Source organism: Nothoprocta perdicaria, unplaced genomic scaffold, assembly GCF_003342845.1.
Source record: "Nothoprocta perdicaria isolate Ctin4 unplaced genomic scaffold, notPer1 scaffold_25, whole genome shotgun sequence".
Lineage (NCBI taxonomy): Eukaryota > Metazoa > Chordata > Aves > Tinamiformes > Tinamidae > Nothoprocta > Nothoprocta perdicaria.
The window spans coordinates 5,497,773-5,521,170 of NW_020455477.1; the positions used below are offsets into that span (position 1 = coordinate 5,497,773).

The following is a 23,398-nucleotide window of genomic DNA, read 5'->3' on the forward strand; positions in this document are numbered from 1 at the left end:
TAACACGACTTTAAGACCAATTATTCCCTAAGCTGAAAACAGAACAAGGAAATAAGACTTGCTTCTTTGATATAAAAATAATCTTCAAATTCTTTCACTATCTTTTTAGCTGTGAATAAAGCTTCTGTTAGGAAAAACAATTTAAAGATTCTTCAAATAGCAGCAGGTAGAAAGGGATCTACTGATSAGACAGCCAAAACCCCTCTGCTCTCTGAAAGGCTGACATGGAGGAGGTGAAGGGTRTCTGCCCCTTGCAATGGGCACCTGTAACACACGGCAAGTTCTGGGGCATAGGCACAAATCCACAAAAGAAAATCTCAGCAGGAAACTCAAATCAAGTGAAASCTGGTAAAACAAAGAGCAACTATTAGCAGTCAAAATATCTACATTTCTATTTTAAATTATTGTTTTGATAAATATAATCTSTAAGGATAACACTAAAATGCGAAAAGAAAAAAAAATCTACCTAAGGTAGTCAAAGTAAAACCTGCTGTATTAATTTAAAATTACCCTTTATTTTTCACAAGTTTTTCCAACACATTGTGCATTTTGGCACAGTTGGCTGAGTTTGTTTCCTTCAAGTTTCTTTAAATTACAAGCAGTAGATACAGTAAGAATAGTTTTAAATGTATTTCTTTAAAATAAGTCACAAGTTGAAACCCTTAACTTTAAAAGAGAGATTTCCACAATTTCATTTTCCTGATACACAATTCAAGTAAATTTAAATAAGAGTAGAAAGTTCTCCTTATAAAACATCCTGATATTAAAATTTACCAGTGCTCTGAAAATAAACAACAGATTTCCTGGATAAGTTGGGTGCAATTACATATTTAGAAAACTAACTCATTTAAAGGACACTTGGTGAAAAAAAAAAAAAAATTTAAACAGGATGAATTCTTAAAACTCATTATAAAACATTTTTCTTAGCTAAAATACATAATCTATAGTCCATCTGTGCAATGAATTTATTTTTCATCTAAAGTGGCAATTTCAGTATTTAGAATGAATTAAGAAGAAAGCCTACCAAGATGTTCTACCAGCAAATGGAATTATTGCTTAACTCCAACAGCTGCACAAGAGATTCACTTGATAGTGTTTTTATAATGTGGTTTTTAAATGGCTGTTACCAAAGATACACACCACACAACTTCAGCTGTGTTACTTTACTGAATAAAAACCACCATAACTTTTTCAAATAGTTTTGTATCTAGGATTTTCTTGCAACAACGAAATGGATTTAGCATAAAATGCTTTTTCCTCCTTACCCATTCTTTAAGACAGCAGAATGGAAAAATAAGCAGGGTACGTTTATTTAGTGACTCAAGGCTCAGAGCAGATCTTGAAAAATCTCCAACAACTTAAAAGCATTTTCCCTTCCCCACCCCACCTCCCTTCTTTAGCCCAAAGTATTCTTGATATCTAGGAGCAGTTACTTTCAGCATCGTCTTCTGGAAGAAAACTATAAATAAATGTTTTTGTAAGGAATCAAACACTGGCACTGAAGAGGGAAAAAAAATAAAATTAAGGATCAATAAATGATACTGCAATGTATCTTGTGCCATTTAAGATAGGAAGTCCTTCATGTAAATGAGTCAGTCTTCCAGGGTGCATGAAACTCCATCCTTTCCTGGGGGACTCAATGGAACAGTTGTACCTAAGAAATTTGCATCCACCTCCCTGTAACAAAAGATTAAAGGCATCTTTTACCTTCCATTATACTTGTATAGGTTCCTTTACATTTATTCACGACTTGAAATATTTTGCTATTATTTAAAAGTTGATAACAATAAACAAGTTGTACTACCCATATTAACAAGATTCCATCTTCAAAGCAATATGTAAGAGATATATTTACACTATTAGAGATTTCACCTCATTTTACTTTAATATTCTCTGTATAACAATTCATTCAAGCAGCAATTCTGACATATATTATTTAACAGCCTTTTGGTACTGGAGAGCAGCAAATCACRTTCATACTGTTTCAAGACAGCAGCTCTATCTATGGTAACATTTAAATAAATGTGTTCCTAGCTGTTATTTTCCAATAGAAACAGTATTTTATATTTTCACACAGCCTTTAAGTATATCCCTTTGAGACATAGTTTGGAAATAACTGTTAGGCAATCAAAAACGATGCCATTTTATTGCAATAAGTATGTTTCAGACATACCTGAAAGTCTTCTCCTACTTTGTTCAAGGCAATGTTGATTGTGAACGTAGAGGAGTCATGATGAGGTCTGAGCGAACGTTGTCGGTCAGGGCTATATTTTACAACAAAATTCAGTAAAGCAAACCCCTGAAACAAAATATGCAAGCAGACTTCAACACATGAACTTCCAAGTAGCGCAGGGATTTTGTTCCTCAGTTGCGAGTTAACAGAGCAACATTTCTTTGCAATTATTGGTATGTTGCATGCAAGCTCACCAAGCCAACAGGAGAGGATAGAACTGATAAGATACTTAGCATTAGTCATTCCATGCAGTAATTGCCTACAATCCTTTTAAACACATACCTTTGTATAATAGCCAGCAAAAACCTTTAGTGTTACTGGTGCAATGAACTCTCTTATGAAATGCAGCCACTCATTATCAAATCCAATTTGCTTCATATGAATATCATCAGTTGGGACATTTTCATAACCTCCAGAAATACGGCTGTCCTAATGAAAACACCATAAATAGCCTTGAAATATGAGCACGGAATGCTTCTGGCACTTCTACACACACATGCTTGAAATCCGCAGAGTCACAAAGCCACGAGAGAGCATTGCCCCAGTGGGCACATCTGAGCTAGCTGCACATTAATCTCACAGCTATCTGCTGCAGGGAAAAAAAGCACGTCAGAGTAACAGGGAAGGAGCAGAAACTGGAAAGTTTTAGAAAGGTGAGTCAATATTTGCATATGTTGCTTATATATAAGGCTCATCTTCTTAAAGTCCTAAGTTAGATAAATGTTTAAATGAACACAGTGTAGAAAGAGGCAACTCAAGGTTTATCTGGCCATCAGAACACGAGCCTCCAGTTACCACGGCAAGAATTGTATTAAAATAATGCAAAGATAAAAATATATTAAAAAAGGCTCTTTGTGAAGTTGGGACATCTGCAATTTATCTCATTTCCAGGACTCGGGATTTGTGAACCTTTCTGTTAGAACAGTTAACAAAGATTTTGAACTTGATGCAAACATAAGCATAGTGAGCTATGTTGTTTATGGGAGGGACAAATTTGACAAAGCAGTACTTAAGAGATAAGAGTAGAACTTCCCTAAACAACAATGAACTGCAGGGTGGATCTGCAGTGCTATAGCACCTGCCCTGCTGTTAGCATCCAAATTTGTTTGTTCAAGGATAACTGTGGAATATCTCCAAATCTGCTGAGCAACAACTATGTGGCAGACAAAATAAAGCACTTTATATTGCAGGCATCTGTCTTGGGTCATTACTGGAATGTTGGAATTGTGCACTAGGACTTCCTAGCCTAAGTTTACTCTCTTAAAAAGATCTTGTTTATATAAACTAACACTTACTTGGTGTTTTCCACCAGACCATTGTCCAAAATGTTCCATTTCTTCTACCAATTCATCACAGGCAGTCTCAGAAAATATGGGAAACCAAAAGACATCTGGACATGGCTATTAAAAAAATAAAACAAAAAAAAAAACCTGCGTTTATTTCTTTTAATAAGATTAAGTTACTACTGATATCTTTTATTTTCAGCTGCTAAAAAGCCTCATGCCAAGGAACTCTTCACTTTTCTGAGTCACTAAAGAATATCATTAATTTTCTTCTGAGTTGTAATCCAAAAATATCTAAAATAATCAAATTTACTCTTGATCCACATCATCTTATGGCTGGACATTCTGGACTTCTCCCATCTGATTTTCAGAAGCACAAAATAGTTCACCTCTGCTCCAAACCTCAAAAGGTGCAAAGCCACAAACCAGAACAGCATTTCTATATGCCAATTTACCATCAGTTCACCCACAAATTATACAAGATAATTAGTCTTTGTCTTTTCTAACAATACTTATACCTACCTGTTCTACTATATTATCAGTGAAGATCTTGGAATAGTTGGGATTTATATAGGTTTCCTTCCAATCCTGAAAAGGATAATTTTGATATATTAAAAACTCACTTGTTCTACTTAATAATGATAGTAAAATAAATTCACATTCTGTTCATTTGCTCTACTGAAAGCATGAGAAAATTAAACATTTGTCATATCGCTAAATGAACTCAAACCCATCATCTCAAACGCATGAGACCTGTTACATTAAGGCTACATCTCCAACACAGTACTCTGGTCATCAGTTGGTTTGCTGTGTCATCCACTTAARTGGCTAGTACAGAATAACTTTTATYACACAGTCAATATTCAATGCATTATAAAGACACAGGTGTTCTCTAGGAAATGCTATAAAATCCTAAAACCTTTACAACATGAATTTTAACATAGCTTCTAAAGTATAATAATTCCTTTGTGAATGATGCGTACCACAGGATTTTCAAATATCTGCCAGAGGTCATTGTTGTAATGAGAGGTATTGTAATTGGCTGTAGAAATAAGTCTTCCAAATTCATGTCTGTTGGTAATGTACATGAAAACACCCTATACCAAACAGAAGAAAATGTTATTAGAAAAGTTGTCTATCTCAGTAAAAATCGTGTTGTAAAAAAGTCTGCATGTTCATTTAAGCCTGCACTTATTCTCTTAAGGATTATACAACTTTACATACATATTATTCCTATGAGTTTGCAATTTTACTTCTGAGTATCTTAAATCTTGAAATGATTGATTCCAATGAGTCTAGTGCTAGTGCTTTTTTTTTCAATATATAAACTTCTACTTGAATTAACTTTCTAATCAATTTTTTCTTATCAAATTCAACAACATATATGTTGCTAACAACACAAAATCACCTACGTTTATAGAAAAGAAAAATATCCCCTCCCACTCCCACAATAAAATCTAAAGCAGAGCACAGAGAGTATTTAAGCTACTGAAAGTACTAGTTCTCATAATGAAAACAATCATAAAAGAAAATGATCATCTAAAGATTCATTTCTGATCAAATACTAAAAGAATGAGCTAAAAGAGAAAGGGCTAATAGAAATCAGAACAAGAAATATATTTCAGAGTATTAATTGCATGATCCTTCTGGAAAATAAGCCTGAAATAAAAAGATATTGGCAAATACAACACACAATATGATTCAGATCAAGGTACAAAACAGCTGAGTACTTTAATTGGGCTCCTCCACGCAAATATTGCAAAATATGCACAAAATATTAAGTGTGCTGTGTGTGATAATCGAGTGCTATTCTATTATCAAGCTAGTAACAGAAGAAATTAAGATAGCTCTTGATTAGAAATAAAGAAAACACTTTAAAGAAGATTTTTTTTTCTTATTTTACTGTTTTTTCAGACCAAAACCTCGTTTTAGAATTGCCACTTTAGTTTTGCAGCAAATAAAGGCATCCCCATTTGGGTATTTTGTTACTATCTATGCTTCTGTCTGAAAAAGAGTTAAATTATCAGAATGATAATGTTATGTTAAACATGTGCCCATTTTTGGGTCCCTACCAAATCACTAGCTGCAGCAGGAGAATAAGGAGGGTTCAAGAGAAGAAAAACAGCTTTAAATGACRCCGATTTCACACCTGTTTTATGTGGCCATGGGGCTTGATTTACCTACTAGCAATTTGAGTTGGGGGAAAAATCCAACTGCACAAAAAATTCATTTGAAACATCTATCCCCTTGAGAAATGCCAGAACATTTGGGATAAATCAATGTACTTGGAGTGAGAAGCAACTTTGCCGCGCGCATGATCAGAGTTTACAGCCAACGCTCCCCTCCTTCCTTTCTTGGATTGCTGAGCCAAATTTAGTTACCGATGCACAGATCACCAGATGCTTTTGCTGACATGTTTCTAATGGACCTGGACTTGGGAAGCACCGAGAAACCTCCCTGAGGGCCCCACAAGCACCTCTAAAAGTCTTGGGCTAGTTGAGAAGAACGTGCTCCTGGTGAAAGCCTGAACCTCAGAAGACTGAAGAGAAAGCTAGAGCAGTATTTTGCTGAGAGCAAGTTGACAGAGAAGAAGGATCTTCCTGTGGAAGAGTAATACTCCATGTAATAACAACTAATGAATTAAAAAAAAAAAAATAATAAAGCAACACCTTTGGGGGTCTGAGCATATGGAATGTTTCCGAAGAAGGGGAGTCTTTTTCCCTTTGTAAAGTCTAAAATGAAGGAGAATCATCACATCAGTTGACTGACACAAAGTTTCTTTCTCTTTGTCCAAGTACTACTAAATTTCCACAGTTACGTTAGGGAAGTAGCAGCCTTTGACCAAAAGCTGATATGCCTTTACAGACAACATGCATCTCCAAGCAAAGCTCATAATGTACATGTCAAAGCTGTTTCCACCAGCCCCTCCTTATCTGCTGCAATACAAAAACAAGCAAGTACCAGACCATCTTGCAGCACAGACTGAGAAAGAGGAAAAGAGAAGGCAACTTTCTGATGAGCCACAGAGTCGGATTAGTTTAACGAGCACATGGGAAGCGCAGGTTGGCAATAACTGATGCTGCAGAGGTTTGAAAACAAGAGACTTTGGACTGGGATGTTCTGAAGAATGAGTACAAACAAAGGAAGTCATGCCTTGTTATGAGGGAATAAAAAAAATTAATACTTGCCAACTTTTCTTGTTCAATTCAGCATAATTATTTTTCAATGCTATAGTGTCTGGAAATAGGGCTGGTTTAGCTCTTATTTGTTTCTGTGCTGAAACTAGCGTAGATATCAGTAGAAATCTGGATTTACATATGCATTTTTACAGTACAAACATGTTTTCTCTTATTACTTACAGCTTAATGCAAGTAACAAAGATCAATTAAAATTGTATCTAGAAAACTAAGGAATCGATGCCCATTAATAAGACTAATACCATTTCATAAATCATAGATATTTTTGTGTCAACACTGTCTACCATCTAGCTTAAAGATATATCAACTCAGCTATAAAATTGCTAGATATTCCAACCTTGTTTGTTAGAAGTTCCACATTGTGTATAAACGTGGCTAGCAGAGAAGCTCTAAATGCATTGATTAAATTTAAAGTCATATACAGTGGGAGGAAAAATAGAGCTCTCTCATCCTATTGAGGTTGTGTCAAAAAGCGAGATACTTTTACCTCAACAGGATTTTCTGATGTGCATAAACAGAAACCGGCACGTAGTCAGTGCACCAATCCGCTGACTATGGAAAAAGCTTCACTCTTGTCAATATTTTAAAGATATATGTCTAAAGCATTCTAACATATTACAAAAATTGGCCAGTACTTTTAATTRGAAGTAAAAATATAAAATCCAAAGTCAATCAAATGAAGCAGTCAAGTGTAGCAGGACACAAAGAAGTCTGTGTGTATTATATTTAAAAGCAAGCTGCTATAGCTGCACCTTACCATTTCCCTGGCATTCCTGCAGAGAGCCATATCGGGATCCAACTTATCACGCATGAAGTAGTTTTTCTCTTTCATCTCTGATCTGAGAGTTTGTCCCTTAATTAAATATATATTAGCCATATAAGGAATATTCCACACTCCTCTGAAAAAAAAAAAAAAAAAAAAAAAAAAAAAAAAGAATAGAATTAACTTAGTCACTGAGGCTGTGATTTGTTGTGTATTCTCCTAAATCAGCATTTCTGTTGACAAGATGAAGTGAGCTTCAAGGCAATGCAGTTGAAGGCTTCCCAAGACATGTGAAAAACTACAACTGGACATAAAGGGATCACATCCCAAATGTAGGCGTAGGCAGTAACTCCGTTTTTCTCTTTTCATGACAATACTTCATAAAAAAAGTCAAATTCTCCAAGGAAAGTTTCAGCTACAAATGTACTTCATGTTTGCACAGTTAAGTCTATCAATCAAATTCCTTTATACTGTAGTATTACTCTGCACTGCCAGATAAAGAAAACAATGCTAAAACAGACTTTTTAGAAGATTTTAAACATTGTGCTGAGGCTTCACACAGTTTCTCTGACCTTCTTACAGAAATACCCTTGACCACAGCAGGCCATATATTGACGTGAATTGGGCCAATATCAACAAGTAAGCATTGCTCTTGTACACTGCATGCCTTGCAGATTTTCCTCCTCCTCTGTGCCAAGTCTCATACAGCCAAGAGCACATCTTTCCGTGCAAAGCAGAAAGAGCCAGCCCTGTTCAAATGGTCAATCTGCTTCAGACTTTTTCTTTTTGTTTTTTCAGGGCAAGGAAAAAAATGTGACTGCATGTCAAAACCAAGCTTAGATCAGTTTAAACTGCATTCATTTAAGGAAGGGCATACAGGGGAGGGTGTAACTTCAGAAATATTTTGTTTCACGGCCTTTAAGAGACCTGTAGGATAGTCCTGACACAATAGACAAGCAGCACATGAACTGAACAACTAGAACTTGTTTGTTATGTGATGATTAAATACTCTACTTGCCCAGAATAGCAGTAGTACTTATAGCCATTTGAGGCATGCATCAGTGACTYCTTTTGAATGAGGTTTCTGGGACACAGACAGAAACTATAACCCTTTTGCTTTGCTATTTCCTTGTTTTGCCTTTTCTTATATAAAACACTCAGAGTAAGTGGACATAATCAGACAGATATCAGTCATGACTTATTCCTAGCACTACCTCACTGCATGAAACACACTTTTTCTGCTTCAGGCTGGGAAATGTAAGCAAAGGGAAAATGAAAACGTATCTAAGAAGTTGAAAAAAAAATAAACAACATAACTCACATAAGATGTTATGGAAAATAAGCATATGTTGCTAAAAACAGTACGAGTGCCATGATCTCAAACATTAACTCACAATTACTTACACTCTGTTCCCTTGGACAATATCAATATAGTCCTCTGATCGAGCATAGTAGCCATCCGGGCTCAAAGCACCCCAGAAATTAGACCAAAGCTTTCCATGCCGAGTTACAAGTGGAGCCAGTATCTTTCTGCAAAATGACATTTAATAATGAGAAAAGACAAGCTGTCATACTTAGTCTAGTGAAACTTCTTGAAACCAAATTGTTCCAGCTTTCCTAAAGTTCAACACAAAGTCAAAAGGGGAAAGTTAAATTGACTAGAAAAAAATTCTGCTTCTTCCAGGACCTATATCTGACTTTTATCTTCTCTTTGTAAAACCAGATTTTTTACAGAGAACATTAGACATGACACTGATGGCATGGGCAGCTGTATCTTTACATACAGGGCAGCTGTATCTTTATCTAAGCACTACTCCTTCTCACCAGTAGCTTAATACAGACGCTGATAATTCAACTTCCCATGTGGTGTGCTTGAATATTTCCAGGCTCGTTCCTAAGTGAGGGATCTGCCTTAGTTCCAAGAAAAGGGTCTATTCCCAAACTTTTACATAAACTATTTAAAAAAAAAAATCTGTACTGTAAAAAAGTGAGCAGAAATACAGCAACATCAACAATAAACCATACTTCTTTTTTCTTTTATGCATGACTATGTCATCAGTTCTTGAAATCTCAAATCATTCCATAAAGCAGTATTTACACCATACTGCTGTCTTTAGAACAGCTTTCAAATATTTGAAATTCACATCAGGAATTGCTGCTTGACAAAAACAAAATGCTTTGAGCATTGCTCCTTGCAAGCCTGTTATTAAGCATAGCAATCAAACACTGCAAGCRGACAAGAGGCTCTAATTCTGCAAGAACAGACAGGTTTTTGTATCTTGAAACAATTTTCTCATGAAACACCAACATTTTTGGTTTAATGTAGCTGAATAAAGGTACATTAACCCCCAAAGCATGTAAGATTAGTTTCAGTTTTCCACTGGAACAGCTTAATGTGTTTACTGCTATATAGCAAAGGTGAACACAACTGTTCCTTAGCCAGGAAGCCAGTGGCAACAGTTAGAACAAAACAACCACTGCAGAAGGTCAAAAAGAGAGAATTAATCTGCATTTTCTTACAATAACACCCCGCTGAGAAAGGAAACAATGACAAAAAAAGAACACTCAGAAAATTCTTTGAGCCTGGAAGAAGTTCAGTAAAGCCAAGAGACATACTACACCTGTTCTGCTCTATCAATAATTTTAGAGTCTTTGGGTTTGTCAATACAACATCTGCATCTATGCTGAAGTAATATTCACACGCTTTATCCTGTCGACAAAGGTCCCTATAAAGAGAAAAAGGAAAGGTTAGCTCACACATGTCCACAGAAGTTCAGAGCATGAAATACAAAAGTAAATAAAACAACAACAATGAAAAAAAAGTCATATCTTACATTAAATCCCTCTGGAAAGTAGCACAGTAAAAGAAAGATGTCTTAAGATTACAATAGATACACTAAAAGCAGATTTAAAAATCCAAACCAAATTCCTGGAGGAATCCTAACTGACCTTCAGTGAGTTAAACTAGTAGTTTATCAACATGAAATTGGAGCTCTAAGAAGAGACTTAGCAGCCCCCCTGATTTTCAGGAAGCACACATGACAGCCAAAACTCAGGTCTAGGTCAAAATCCAACAAGATCTCCCAGACAGCAAACTGCTTAAAAAAAAAATGCTTTAAAAATGCTTTAAAAAAAATCAGAGAAGTCTTAAATAATTGTGTTTCTGATACTTTTCAGAAAAGAAAGAAACAAAAAAAAAATCAAGAGCATAAAGTCTGAACAGGTTTTGTAGAAAAGGGGACTATTGAAAAACTATGCTTTCTGAATTTTTAATTCTGTAAAGAAGGCAATAAAATCAGTTCTTTTCCACTTTCTGGTATGGCTTAATATATTTTACACAGTTATTTTGTACTTTATGTCATAACATATTCTGTAACAGCTGGTTGAAGACTTATCTTCAAAGCCAATAACATAAGAATGAACTTAGATGATTTTTTTTTTTCCTTAAAGCACTGGAATTGGGRAAAAGGGTCCTGACAGCACTTTATCTGCTGCAGACAAAGGTTTTAGAAGACAAGAAACACTAATAGCATCTCCAAGGGATGAGCAGGCAGAGGCAAACTACTCAGACAAGCAAAGACAGACTACAACTAACTTTTTCCTTCAATCCTACTTCATTTGCCTTCAGTTTATTCTAATTCTTTCACTTTCAGCYCAAAATGACAAAAGTCCTCTCTCCTACTTGACAGTATTGCTGATTTGTATCAAGTCTTTGCTAATTATCTAATTTAGAGATTTTTCAACAGCTTCCAAATTATCTCAAAAGCTCAAGAGGGGCCTTTCATTTCAATAGGAAGCATGAAAGTAAATGCCTCAGTTATTCTTTATCACAAGAATGAGACAATTAGAAGGTTGCTATATGGTTATAGGTCAAATTAAAAATAAGTTATTTCCTCTCACATTTACTTTGACATAAGAGAGAGTCTTTTTTACTGAGACCCTCAGCTTGATCTGTCACCATTTTTTACTGAGCCAAAAAGAAAAAAATACACCACTGAGAACTGAAACTGGACCTTCAAAGCAACTTACTCTTTTTAAGTTATTCCCATTGTAAAGTTCAAGAGAGAGAAGTGAGGTTATTCTGGGAGCCAGCTGAAGGCAATTGAAAGCAAACAATTTTCTTAGGAACTGGCTTCTCCATGAACATGCTATGTTTCCAGGTTAAATTTTCTGAAGAAAAGAGAAATCCAGTTGTTCCAGAGAAGCTGGTTATACCAATAAGGGCAGAACAGACCAAGAACATGCAAGAGAGCTGGCAGATGAACTGAAACTAGATAAGCTTATTTGGCTTAAGAAGCCAAATTTGTCCACGTTAAGGAGACAACTAATAACACTCAGGATTTACATATGATTCAATGTTTCCGCATTGTCTCATTCTATATGCATAATGCTACACATTTTCTCAACACTCTATACTTCTCTTTCAGAGAGAGCCTCTAATTAAGAGGCTCTCCAAAACAGAAGCAACACAATTCAAATTATATCGATCATGAACACAGTGGTACATTGGTAYATATCACAAGTATGACTGATCACCTTCTTACACAAGCATAATTTATATTCCTCTCTTACACAGCAGAATTTGAAAGAATTCTATGTAAATATAAATTACTATTATTAGCCACAGATTGTCAAAGAAAATTATGTTGTGTCAGAAGCTTTCATTAAGTTATAAAACAGGATGGTTCCATTACAAGAGGAAACAACTTTAAAGCCGTTTGGGTGAGATCTAATACAATTCCATTATACTGAAATGAAGTAGAAAAATAGAAGGCTAAAAGAAGGAAGAAATAGAAATATATAGACACAATAAAAATAGAAGAACAGAGATAAGTTGCACTGAAAGTTCTGCCTTATGGTGTCCGTATAGCAAAGCACAAAGGGAGAAAAACATAACTCAGGGARTTCTACTTCAGCCACATAAAGCACACCCTACTTCAGAAAGTTTGCAAACGTGGAATGTACTTGCTCTAGAGACCATGACAAAAGGCAGAATGCTTCATAAACATCTGAATGGATGGTTACACTCCTACACTAGACATCTGTAATGTTTCCTGGAAAAGCTTTGGGAGAGGCTTGGACATCATCCAAATACAAGTTTTCCAGTGGCTTCAGTAAAACAAATCCCCATTCAGACAAATTTCCAAGAATATCACAAAGACTCGGGACTAATCCTTCCTTCTTTCAGTTGATGCCCTTAGCAGCCTACATTGCATTCTTAACCTCAGAGTAAGAAAGAAATGAACCTTCTTACATTAGCTTCTCTGGTCCATCACTAGTGGAAGACAGGAGAGAAAAGAATAATGAAAGAATGAAAGAACTGTCTGAGAACTAAGTCTGCACAAGGGCGACAGCAAAATCTAAGTGGGATCCTGGCTTGTASAACTCCATAATCTTGTTGATGGACACACCAGTAGAGCTGTGAGCTGCTCTGTGAGACAGGTCAGTGTGCTGCCAATGAAGAAGAGACCCCTCAATGAGGAAGAATGGCCAGGGGTTGCGTGAGGCCAGGTGAGTGCCAGGCGGATAGAGAAAGAGCAGCTCTCTCCTTCAGTAGAGGGAAGAGAGTGAGACTGACCATAGGGATGAAGAGATTCTCTCGTATGAAGAGAGGCTGAGTGAGCTGGGCCTGTTTTCTCTGGAGAAGAGATGGCTCAGAGGGGATATGATTAATATGTGTAAGTTCAGGAAGGGAGAATGCAGGGAGGAAGGGGAAAAGCTGTTCTCACTGGTGGCCAGCAATAGGACGAGGGGTAATGGCCACAAGCTGAAGCACAAGAAGTTCCGTCTCCAGGTGAGGAGSAACTTCTTTACTGTTAGGGTGACAGAGCAGTGGAACAGGCTGCCCAGGGAGGTTGTGGAGTCTCCTACTCTGGAGGTCTTCAAAACCCRCCTGGATGCCACCCTGTGCCACATGCTCTAGGTGTGCCTGCTTGAGCAGGAAGGTTGGACTAGATGATCTGTAGAGGTCCCTTCCAACCTTAAATATTCTGTGAATTCTGTGATTCTGTGAATCTATGACATCAGTTTGCTTTTGCAAACTTCTTTTTCTGGAAAGCACAAACTTCTGCTAAAGCACATCTAAAGGAGATTCCTGTCTCTTTGAAACCTATAAAACTACATAATTACATTACCTGTATGCTCAAATCCAACTACACTTTCATTTTATATTTAAAATAAGGAAACACAAGGGGAGGAGAGGGATAGTCAGGACAAGAAAGCAYAGGTTTAAATGCATGCGGAATGCAAGATGTGTGTTTATACTATGAACACTGAGCCTGAAGATATTCAGAATACAAAAATAACACCAAATGCACTTTTCAAGAATACAGTGTAATCAGGATTTCTATTTACAACAGTCTCAACCCATATGTTACATATAAGCACTGTGCAAACTTTGTTAAAATTTGGTGTGTCGTATCATGTTTTATTTGGATAGTACTCTTTAAAAACATACAAAAAAGACTTTAGAGTCTTCATACTCATGACAGAGGTTTTGACGATCATTATACTTAGTGCAAATAAAAATGAGAATAATCTGAAATCTGACATYTCTTTTGTTTCCTTAGAGTCTACTATTGTCTGTGCCTTCATTAGAAGGCACAATGACAGACCATTGGCATAGTCCAAACCAGAGAAAAAATGTTTTCACACATGACCAACAGCTTTCTATACTGGGCAGAAACCATAAAACATTCAACAGTACTTTTAGTGCTTTCTTGCTCCAAAGGCCCCGTAACTGCATTKTAAAATGCAAAATTGTTAGTATTTAAAATGAAAAATAATACATATTAAGGTTTTTTTTAAAAAAAGAAAAAGTTAGCATATGCATTGTTATAAAGGACGTAGAAATTAGAAATTACATTCCCATGTTCCTGGCTTCTGCTTGACTCAGATTTTCTTCAGGTCCAACAATTTTTATATTTCTGATAATGTTCTTGGCTTTTTCCCAGAATTTCTTGATGTGCTTTTCATGGTAAACCTCCTGTAATCATGTTAACATTGTTTAGAGTAAACAAAAAGTACAAATTGCTGTGAAACACAGCATCCAAGCACAAACTGTATCCTACTCTAAACAAACAGATGGCAAACAGCATTTGCAAGCGTTTTAGTACATCTATCACTAAAAGCTCTTCCGCCAAAATTTTTAGCAAAAGAATCCAACACTTCAGCAGCAGAAATCAAGGCAGTGTCTCCAGACCAGTGATGAAAGATTCACCAGATGTTATGATAATGCCTTCCCTCTCATCATCCTCTCACAAACAGACTGAAAACTTAGAAAAATAAAATAAAATAAAAATCTAYTTCTGTTATTCAGATGTATAGGTCTATGATGGAAACAGCACTGTGTGTGCCTAAAAAGAAGAGACAGTTTAATGACATTTTCCTCCCATSTTTCTTATGGTTCAGTCCTTTAAACATCAGCACCAATCTATAACCTCACTAATGTGAAAAGTGCTGCTGATTTCACAGGGTATTCTCAGCAACAGCTGAAGTAGGTAATTAGAAAAAATAAAAAACTTCAAAAATATCCAGAAAAAAAAATCATCCTCACTGCTGTGCTGCCATTCAGAACATACACAGACTCACCACCCTGAGCCATGGCACTCAGCAGGAGCACCAGGAGAAAGGAAAAGGCACCGGAGTCTCAACAAGATGAAAAGCAAATCCTATTTCAACTACTGTTTGATGTCAACCTATACTTTTCCCAGAAGCATACACTTTAAAAAAAAMTTTTAGCCTTTCTCACCAATAGAAAGAATCTAAGCAGTTGGTATAAACAGACTCCGGCAAGCATTGCTTTAATTTCATTCAGYTTTGTTCTGCATTAATAAAATTGCTCTATTTTTTCTACTTCTGCATACTGCATTATGAAAAAAACCTTCTTTCCATGCAATTTAAACATGTATGTGGTATACTTCCTTCCTTACACTTCCCCACAGATACATTTGTTCACATCATAACTTCTAAAAAAATGAGCTTTGCACAACAGTTAGATACTACTTACATTGTTATGGATGAAGATACTGAGTGTCTCCTTTGGATAGTCCAGAGTCAACAGTCTGTCTAAAAATTTGGGTAGGAAAGGGGTGGGTTGTTCAATGAAAACACCAATTTTTACCCTTGGATATTCCTTAAAAAGAAAATTTAAAAAAGGATATTTTGACACAACCAATAAGACTTGCCTCCTTTCTAAGATTATCACATCATGAAACTAGTTGCTTTTCTGTACAATTATATCAGGCCACAGATCTTTCCAACACACAAACCAGACTAACCCAGAAGTGCTACACCCATATTTGTATTCTCTATTGGACTTTACAAAGATCATACACTTGATATTGGTAGAATTCTCTTTAAATTTCAATAACATACACTGTTGGTGTATATAATACAGTAAGGATTWTAAGTTCTTACTATATATATGTATATATATTTTAAATATATAACACAAAAATATAGTTAGAAAAATACATGGAAATCTTATATGTCAATTTCAGTATTTTTGATAGTAACATATATATTTTAACAAGAAAAAATAGGAAGAGATGTTTAAAAAGTAGCTAAATAAAAAATACCACAAATATTTTCTTAACTGCACTTTAAGCAGAAGATTGCCATACTTTCCATTTTACTTTCATATACATTCATATACCACCCCCTCTCCCTGCAGCCAACTGGGTTCTACATGGCTTCCCTACCAACTGATTTTATGAGGACCCTTGATGAGTTGAGTAGGATATTTCTTGTTGTGCCCAAGTACAGTGAAATTTTATCCACCTTTAGTCCCTTAAGGCAATTTTCAAGATTATCCAGTACTACTTAGCACTGTTTAGGATGGTAAATTCTTGCTCCAGACAAACGGAAGCAGTAGCAGCCAAGTTGCATACTATTTACAAGCTCACAAAAAGTACTATATTGGATTAATAAAAATGGATCATAAGGTGGTGAGAGGAGGTCATGTACGGCTTATAAATCATATTTGTTCCCTTTTTAATTATATTTTCTAATCCCTGGGTATTAATCTCTGGGTTACATGGGCACTGCTGAAGCCTAGACAGCATTTTTGTATGTATTCCTAAAATATACTATTACTTTACTAAAGATGAAGAAATTTAAACTTCAAAGGCCTTTATTCACACACACAAATAAATACTCTGGTTAAACAAAACCAGTTCTTCACACATTTAAAACAGACAGTTAACATAAACATCTCTAGCTCACTTCAGAAGTCTTAGAGAGAAACCACAGAAATAAAAGATTTCAAGTTAGTTTTTCCTAAGCAAGTCAAAGACACTCAAAAAGCGTCTGGATAAAACATCAGAACATGTCAAAATTTCACAAAGTCAGTGTCTACATCGGAAATCCAAAAACATACTGGCAAGGATACCTGAAAGGAAACATTAACTACCRATGTTTACCTAGACTACCGCCTAGTCACAACTTAAACTCCAAACTTAATGTGCATTCAAGGAGGCCAGCTAATAATTATCCTCTTCCATAAGGATAACATGGACACTGGCTTTTCTTTAAAACACTAATATTCTCAGGAAACTACTCCACTGAGACTAGTGTCATGGTAACTGATACCCTTCATTGCAAGCAATGAGGGAGATCAGAAAAGCAGTGTGTGCCATCCACTTCAAAAACCAACAACACCCACGTGCTACCAATAAGCAAATTGCAGTTAATGTAATTCCAAATTCTATGTCCCTTGCCCCTATGTCCCTTTCTAGGGCAGGGGGAGAAAGAAAAGAAAAACACAGTTCAGAAGATTGGACCTGCAAAGGTCATGGGGGAAACTGGGAATTACTAAGGCTCATTTCCTACACGGAAATGAACTGTTTGGCTACGACTTTCAGTATTGTAGACTGAAAGCTCAGGGGTGTGACCAAAGCAAAATAGTGTTTAAAATATTGGAGTACAAATTCCTAAGAACTACTCTCACAGTATTCCTTTTCAAAGCAGAGAATTCATGAATCTAGGCCTTGGTTCACTAGATAAAAAGTCATCATTGCATAGTCTGAATCTAGGCCAGAMCTTATTATTTTCACATACAGAATTTTGACTATATCAGATCTGTGATTTTGTTTCTTCCCAGTTACGCTTGGGCAAAAGTCTTTCCAGGAGAAAGGTTACCTCCAGTAACTGTGAGGGCTTCCACAGCAAGCCCTGAATCGTGCGTTTGGATTTGCTGCTCATCCATCGCGGAGCGGCTGGCAGGAAACCAAGGCACTTCTTCCAGCACGTCTGCCTCGTGCACACCAGCCCCAGCCAGCACCGAGGCAGGATTTGCCTGTGTCCTTGCTGCAAAGCACTGATTTCATCTGCTTGTTCTTCACTAGAGCCTGTTGGCTTTGCAGCACTTAAGCGAGTGGCTTATATTGCGAGAGCGCCCTATACTGCGAGAGCACCACTTGGACTCGTCATATCAATTCATGCTAGAATTCATCTAAAGCAACTAAAACCCTAAGAAGCAGGCAGCATCAACAGATTTGATCCGCTACTTCCTTCCAAAAAGAACAAAACCAAAAACCTACGAACATCTCCCAAGATAGGAGAACATCAGTACAGAAAGCTAAATAAAACAGTGCAGACAGCATCATGGTAGAGATTCACAGCTGCTCTTGCTCTTCTTACGAAAGATTTCTTTTCAAGCAGCAACTGGCCAGGCCTGAACAGAAAGTGTGTTCAGAAAGTGAAATATCGCTTGTACTCAGAAAAGCCAAAAGTAAACACTTCCACAGAAGCCAAGAAAAAGTCTCGCTATTCCTTCTGGCAGAATAAGTGAGGTATGAAGTCCAAAGAATGAATTATAGTAAAGGAAGACAACTTCTAAAGAGATGTGCTCAAACTACAGGAAGCTCTCCAGGAAATCCCTGCTAGTTACTTCTTATTTCTGGTTCTAGCTACTCCCCAATCATATTTTAATTGCCCTCACAGTCAGGAAAGAATCTTTTAAGTTAGATTTGGGGCTGAAAACACCCATAATTTCAGTAGAAYGTACTTGTAAAGCAAAACAATAATTAAAAAGAAAAAATGTATAAAAGGCAGAAAGTGATTACAATTCCAGTAACGGATTTTTGAATTAATGTCCCAATCCATAAGTTGCTTATTGTCCAGAAAGTCTTTCATTTTGTCCTTTTGTCACAGGGATCATAAACCACCAGCTTTCTCAAGATATCCCCACTTTTCATGACCTGTAAGCCTTCCTCTTCTATCCTCTCCCCAGAACAGAAACAAAATACACAGTTGCTGTAAACAATTTAAGAAAAATCTTAAGTACAAGTATTATACTTTTTACACTGTAGATCTTTGCATATATTCTGCCTAAAATGTACTCAGTAAAAAAATGAAAAATATTTAAGGACAAGGGAAGTGTCRTTCTTGTAACCAAAGAGCAAAAATTAATTCCTAAAAGTTGGATACACAGACACAGATACACACACACWCGTGTGTGCCTGTGTATGTTTGTGCTATGCAAGCTCTAAGTGTTGTGAGCTGATTTCAGATCTCAATTACTACATCAGATCTATGATACAGGTAAATGTTCACATGTATGTTCAACAGTACAGATCTCTGTCACAGATCAAGTTAAYGCAATAAAAATTTTAAGTGCTGGGACTATTCCTCTAGCCCCTTCAAGAATTATAAGTGTAATCAGCAGGTAACTGCTCATCTTTATTTGTAACACAAAGTATTAAATTGATAAATATTCTATTATTGGATAAATCTTCACTAAAAGACTACAATGCTTAAAGAGTTTTTAAGCTTCCCAAAAATTCAACTTATCAGAATCTTGCACAATTCRTGAACAATCCATAGAAACAGGAAAGGAGGGCTCTTTCAAATATGCTTAATATTGACTATAGGTAACCTACATTAAAATACAGTCTACATGAAATTTTGCTAAAACTACTCTTCCAGTAAATTAAAATCTCACATACAGAAAAATAATATATCCTGAGGTTTATAGAAAGTCTAACATTACATTCTGCAGTCAGTTTGACTCAGAAATCACTATATACTTATTAAAAAAGATATATACCATTCAAAAAGCTATTGTTATACTAAGAGGATTTCTTACCTTTACTGYTGATAGGTCTAGCAAGTCTAAATCACAAATACTGCATCCAGTTTCCYGCGTCCAAGCATTGGGGATATAGTTTCCCAAATAGTTCAAGTGAATCTGGTAAACAAACAAACAATTAAGGCTAATGAAATGTGAATGCAGATGCTGATTTGCATCTTTAAGCAAGTCAGTATTAACCTCTGAAATCCCTCATACCTAAAGATAATTGACTGAACTAAACATAATTGACTGTACTATCTTCTTATCTAAAATAAAACAAACATAAAAGCAGGAGATAAAAGCTTTCTTTTTTGTTTACACAATATAGAGGATATTCAGTTTGGCTCCACTTCAGGTAAACGACTGCTGAAAGGATTAAAAATTACCATCTAAATGCCTGTTTGGCCTCCAAGGTATCATCTATAGATTTCTTGCAAGATATCCTTCATGATTTCAAGCCAAAAAAAAAAAAAATTCATATTTTTAATTCTCTTCCTGAACTTGAGAATGATCAACACTTTACATATAAAGTAAGAGTGGCCTTATGAAAGGCCCATAGAAAACATGCAAGATATATATCCAGATGACAAAGCCAACTGGATACAGGCTTTTACTTGGCTTCTGAATGTTGGCCTTGCTTGCCAAAACAGCRGGATGTGCTTTAAAACAGCATCTAGCTTCTTAACAGACTTGGAATTGGCACCGAACAAGGTATTTGCTACTTTTTTTTGTGGATGGGCTGCCTGGGCTGCCATGCCCTCCTGGGTTGAAAAGGACTTCACTCTACTGCCTTTTGCAATGATTAAGAGGCAGGGAAAGCCTGGGGAAAGTCTGACCAAGAGAAGCTGCTGCTCTTTCCTTCTCCACTATCTATATCAAAAACTGCAAGGATAGAGAGGCATCTTACACAGGGATAAAACATGCCAATCTAGTACTCAATTTGCATTTTAACACAGTTTTACTGGTTTGTTCATGCATATGAACCATTCTAGGGAAGTTACAAATAGAACTGCTTGAATTTAATTTGCCAGATGTACAATAAAGTACAAAAAGTCAGCAAAAGTCAGTACAAAAAGTCAGACAAAAAGTCAGCAAAGCCAATGATGACAACTGATTTGGCATTCAAATTGAGCCAAATGCACTGATGCAGCATGGAATAAGTTGGTCTTATAATTCAGCACTGCTGAGTAATTATAAGGCAAACAGATTACAACAGCAGTACGTTCAGAGATTCAGAAGATGAAATACAGTGCAAAGAGCTAAGAATGAGCAGTTGCTGGCATGCTGATACAAGTTGCATACTTGGTTCGACTAAGCTTTTCTGCACAACGCACCACAAGGAAGATGCACTCAGAAGAACTCACAGAGTCGTGGCATCTGGGAGCTAACCGAGGCAATCAAAAATGGGATGCCGTGACACAACTTGGCCATAGGACAAAAAGTGCAACTGCCACATAGCCAAAATACAGCCATTCTTCCTCCCACAGGGACCGTGCCAGGTCCTTCAGACTACTGACACTGACAGGTCCTTCTAAATGGAGCAAAGCTGCCAAACCAACAATTTCAGGGAGCAAGTTGAGCTCTCCTGTGGTCCCAGACTTAAGGAACCATGGGTACTCAGCAGGCAGTGATCAAAGACACTGAAGATTCAATGGTACAAGCCAGCAATATATATACTTCATGAGGTCTATGGTGGATYGGACACATTTCTGTAACTCTAGGTTAACTTCTCTTCCCCCTAAAAATCTACTCTTCTGCTTAGCATTTCATAACCAAAGAGACATTCTTAACTACGGTTTCACGAATGGTTTTGGGATAGTGAACAAAATGAACATAATCTTATTTGCTTTTAAGGGCCAGTGCTGCAATGAATTTGGGAGCAGAATGAGCTTCAGGATCAATATCGAGTTACAGTGACAACAGATTAACGTGAGGATGGTTTATTGACCATCGAAAGCCTCTGAGACTGGTTTATCCCTGCAATTCTTATCAACATCAATTACAAATAAGCAGTGATGGTGTGTGCTAAGATTGTTTCAAGCTCCTCCAYTGTTTTTGCCGTTACTAAAATTGCAGTCTTTGCAGAAAAAGAACTGTCACTCACTTTAGTCGGACCATTTCCATGAATGGTGATTGGCAACGTCTCATATATCGAATTCCTAGCTCTTACTTTTCCTTCTTCAAATTGCAAGTGAACTTCATCTGCAAATCAAGAGAACTGTGCAGTAGTCAAAGGTACAGTGTTTAGGCAAAAACTAAAATTTCAGACTTCTCTAAACTCTTGTTGAAACAACAATATGCACAATTGCCACTATTACTAAATGTTACCTATCCTTTTATTTATTTAAATAAAACTTGAATTCTAATCTAACTCTTTAKGCCAAAAAAGTTACATTAAACTTGGAAGTTTACCATCAGCATCCTTTCATATTTGAAGAAAATCTTAGAAAATACAAAATTRGTCTTGCAAAAGAATATTTATTGAGATGTGATCTTAATTTGAACTTTGAGCTATAATTGAAGATTAAAGTTAAGGAAGGGAATTTGCAAAAATGGAAGAGGAGGAAGCTTTTTCCATTTTAAATTTATGATCATTAAATAAAGAAAATTCTGCATTTTTCCTCCTTCCCATTTCATTGTATATAGTTGCTTGCCTGCATCTAAAATACAATTTCATAGCCATCCTTATTCCTGTAATCACATTTATGAAAGGAAGATGGAAAGATGGTTCTTCATTCCTAACTTCATTTAGGTTTTAAAATTATCTCACTCATAAAAAAAGACTGTTTAGTGTTAAACTCCAAAGAGCTTTGATTAATCTGCTCATCAGTTTTGCCCATACAAAGACTTTTTTTTTTTTTTTTAAAAAAAAGGATGTATATTTGTTGAGGCAAAAGTAGGCAATAAAACACAAAACATGCAAATCTTATACTTACCTACAGCTCCATTTAGGGTCTGGAAAATGGCACATTTATGATCCAAAGTAATGTTAATACGTTCCTGAAATAAAAGTAGCATAGATAGTGAAGTATTGCAAAGGCTTTACAACTTTAAAGACTTCACTGTAATGCRAAAAGGTATACTGCAGTGACAGCAAGTAAGCAAGCAAAACTSTTATTTTGCATAACTTAGATATAATTTGTAATTTTATGCTGTTCAAATGTTTCTGTATTTCTCGCTAATTCAGCTGTACAGTGAAAACTGCCAGCAGCTTTTATAACTAGAAAAAAAATCATCAAGGATACAGGTCATGACTTTCCAAAGAAACTGCAGTTTGGCAGTGCAAGTCAAAGAAAATCTATCTTTAAACACATAAATAGAAATTTATCTTTAAACACATAAATAGAAAAAGAATTAAAAATCTTGACCAAGCAACAAAGCATACTGGCAGTTTTTAAATCAAAATGCCCTGCATTTCAAGGTTTCAAAAACATAAAAGCTAAATCTACCTAGAATGGTAAGATATAAATCACCCACAACTTTAAAATGTGTTCCTTGTACTAAGTTATGTCTGGTCCTTCTTACATTCTTACATAATTTAAATTGTTCTACCAAAGTTTTAAGATGTCGACCAAAGGACAAAGCAACTATATACACTTAAAAAAWAAAAWAAAAWAWWAAAAAAAAMCACTTAAGTAGATAACATACTTTATTCTGCTCCTTCAAGGTTTCCTTACACATTCTACACTWGTGGATCTGGATATGACCATATGATTATCAGAGTACTAAAACTAGCACCATGTAGACATTTTGCAGCACTGTGCAGAGATACAACTTTTTTTTTTCTGTCCAGAGGACTCTGCTTAGACGGCTCATTATATTGCTTTTGACTTCAGTGCAGTGTCAGCT

At 36.1% G+C, this 23,398-nt stretch overlaps 1 protein-coding gene across 1 annotated transcript in view; it reads right to left on the minus strand.

Annotated features, from left to right (window-relative positions):
• Positions 1-329: 329 nt before the first annotated feature.
• Positions 330-23,398, minus strand: part of PLOD2 (procollagen-lysine,2-oxoglutarate 5-dioxygenase 2) — a 30,336-nt gene continuing 7,267 nt past the window's right edge. Inside the window, exons 5-19 of the mRNA XM_026040095.1 lie at positions 22,486-22,549; positions 21,654-21,751; positions 19,565-19,666; positions 15,485-15,610; positions 14,340-14,461; positions 10,098-10,202; positions 8,881-9,006; positions 7,471-7,612; positions 6,186-6,248; positions 4,500-4,613; positions 4,039-4,104; positions 3,529-3,633; positions 2,516-2,662; positions 2,174-2,299; positions 330-1,677 (exon numbers count right to left, since the gene is read on the minus strand). Coding sequence (XP_025895880.1) covers positions 1,522-1,677; positions 2,174-2,299; positions 2,516-2,662; positions 3,529-3,633; positions 4,039-4,104; positions 4,500-4,613; positions 6,186-6,248; positions 7,471-7,612; positions 8,881-9,006; positions 10,098-10,202; positions 14,340-14,461; positions 15,485-15,610; positions 19,565-19,666; positions 21,654-21,751; positions 22,486-22,549 — 1,662 coding nt within the window. The 3' untranslated portion in view covers positions 330-1,521. The remainder of the gene's footprint in view (positions 1,678-2,173; positions 2,300-2,515; positions 2,663-3,528; positions 3,634-4,038; positions 4,105-4,499; positions 4,614-6,185; positions 6,249-7,470; positions 7,613-8,880; positions 9,007-10,097; positions 10,203-14,339; positions 14,462-15,484; positions 15,611-19,564; positions 19,667-21,653; positions 21,752-22,485; positions 22,550-23,398) is intronic.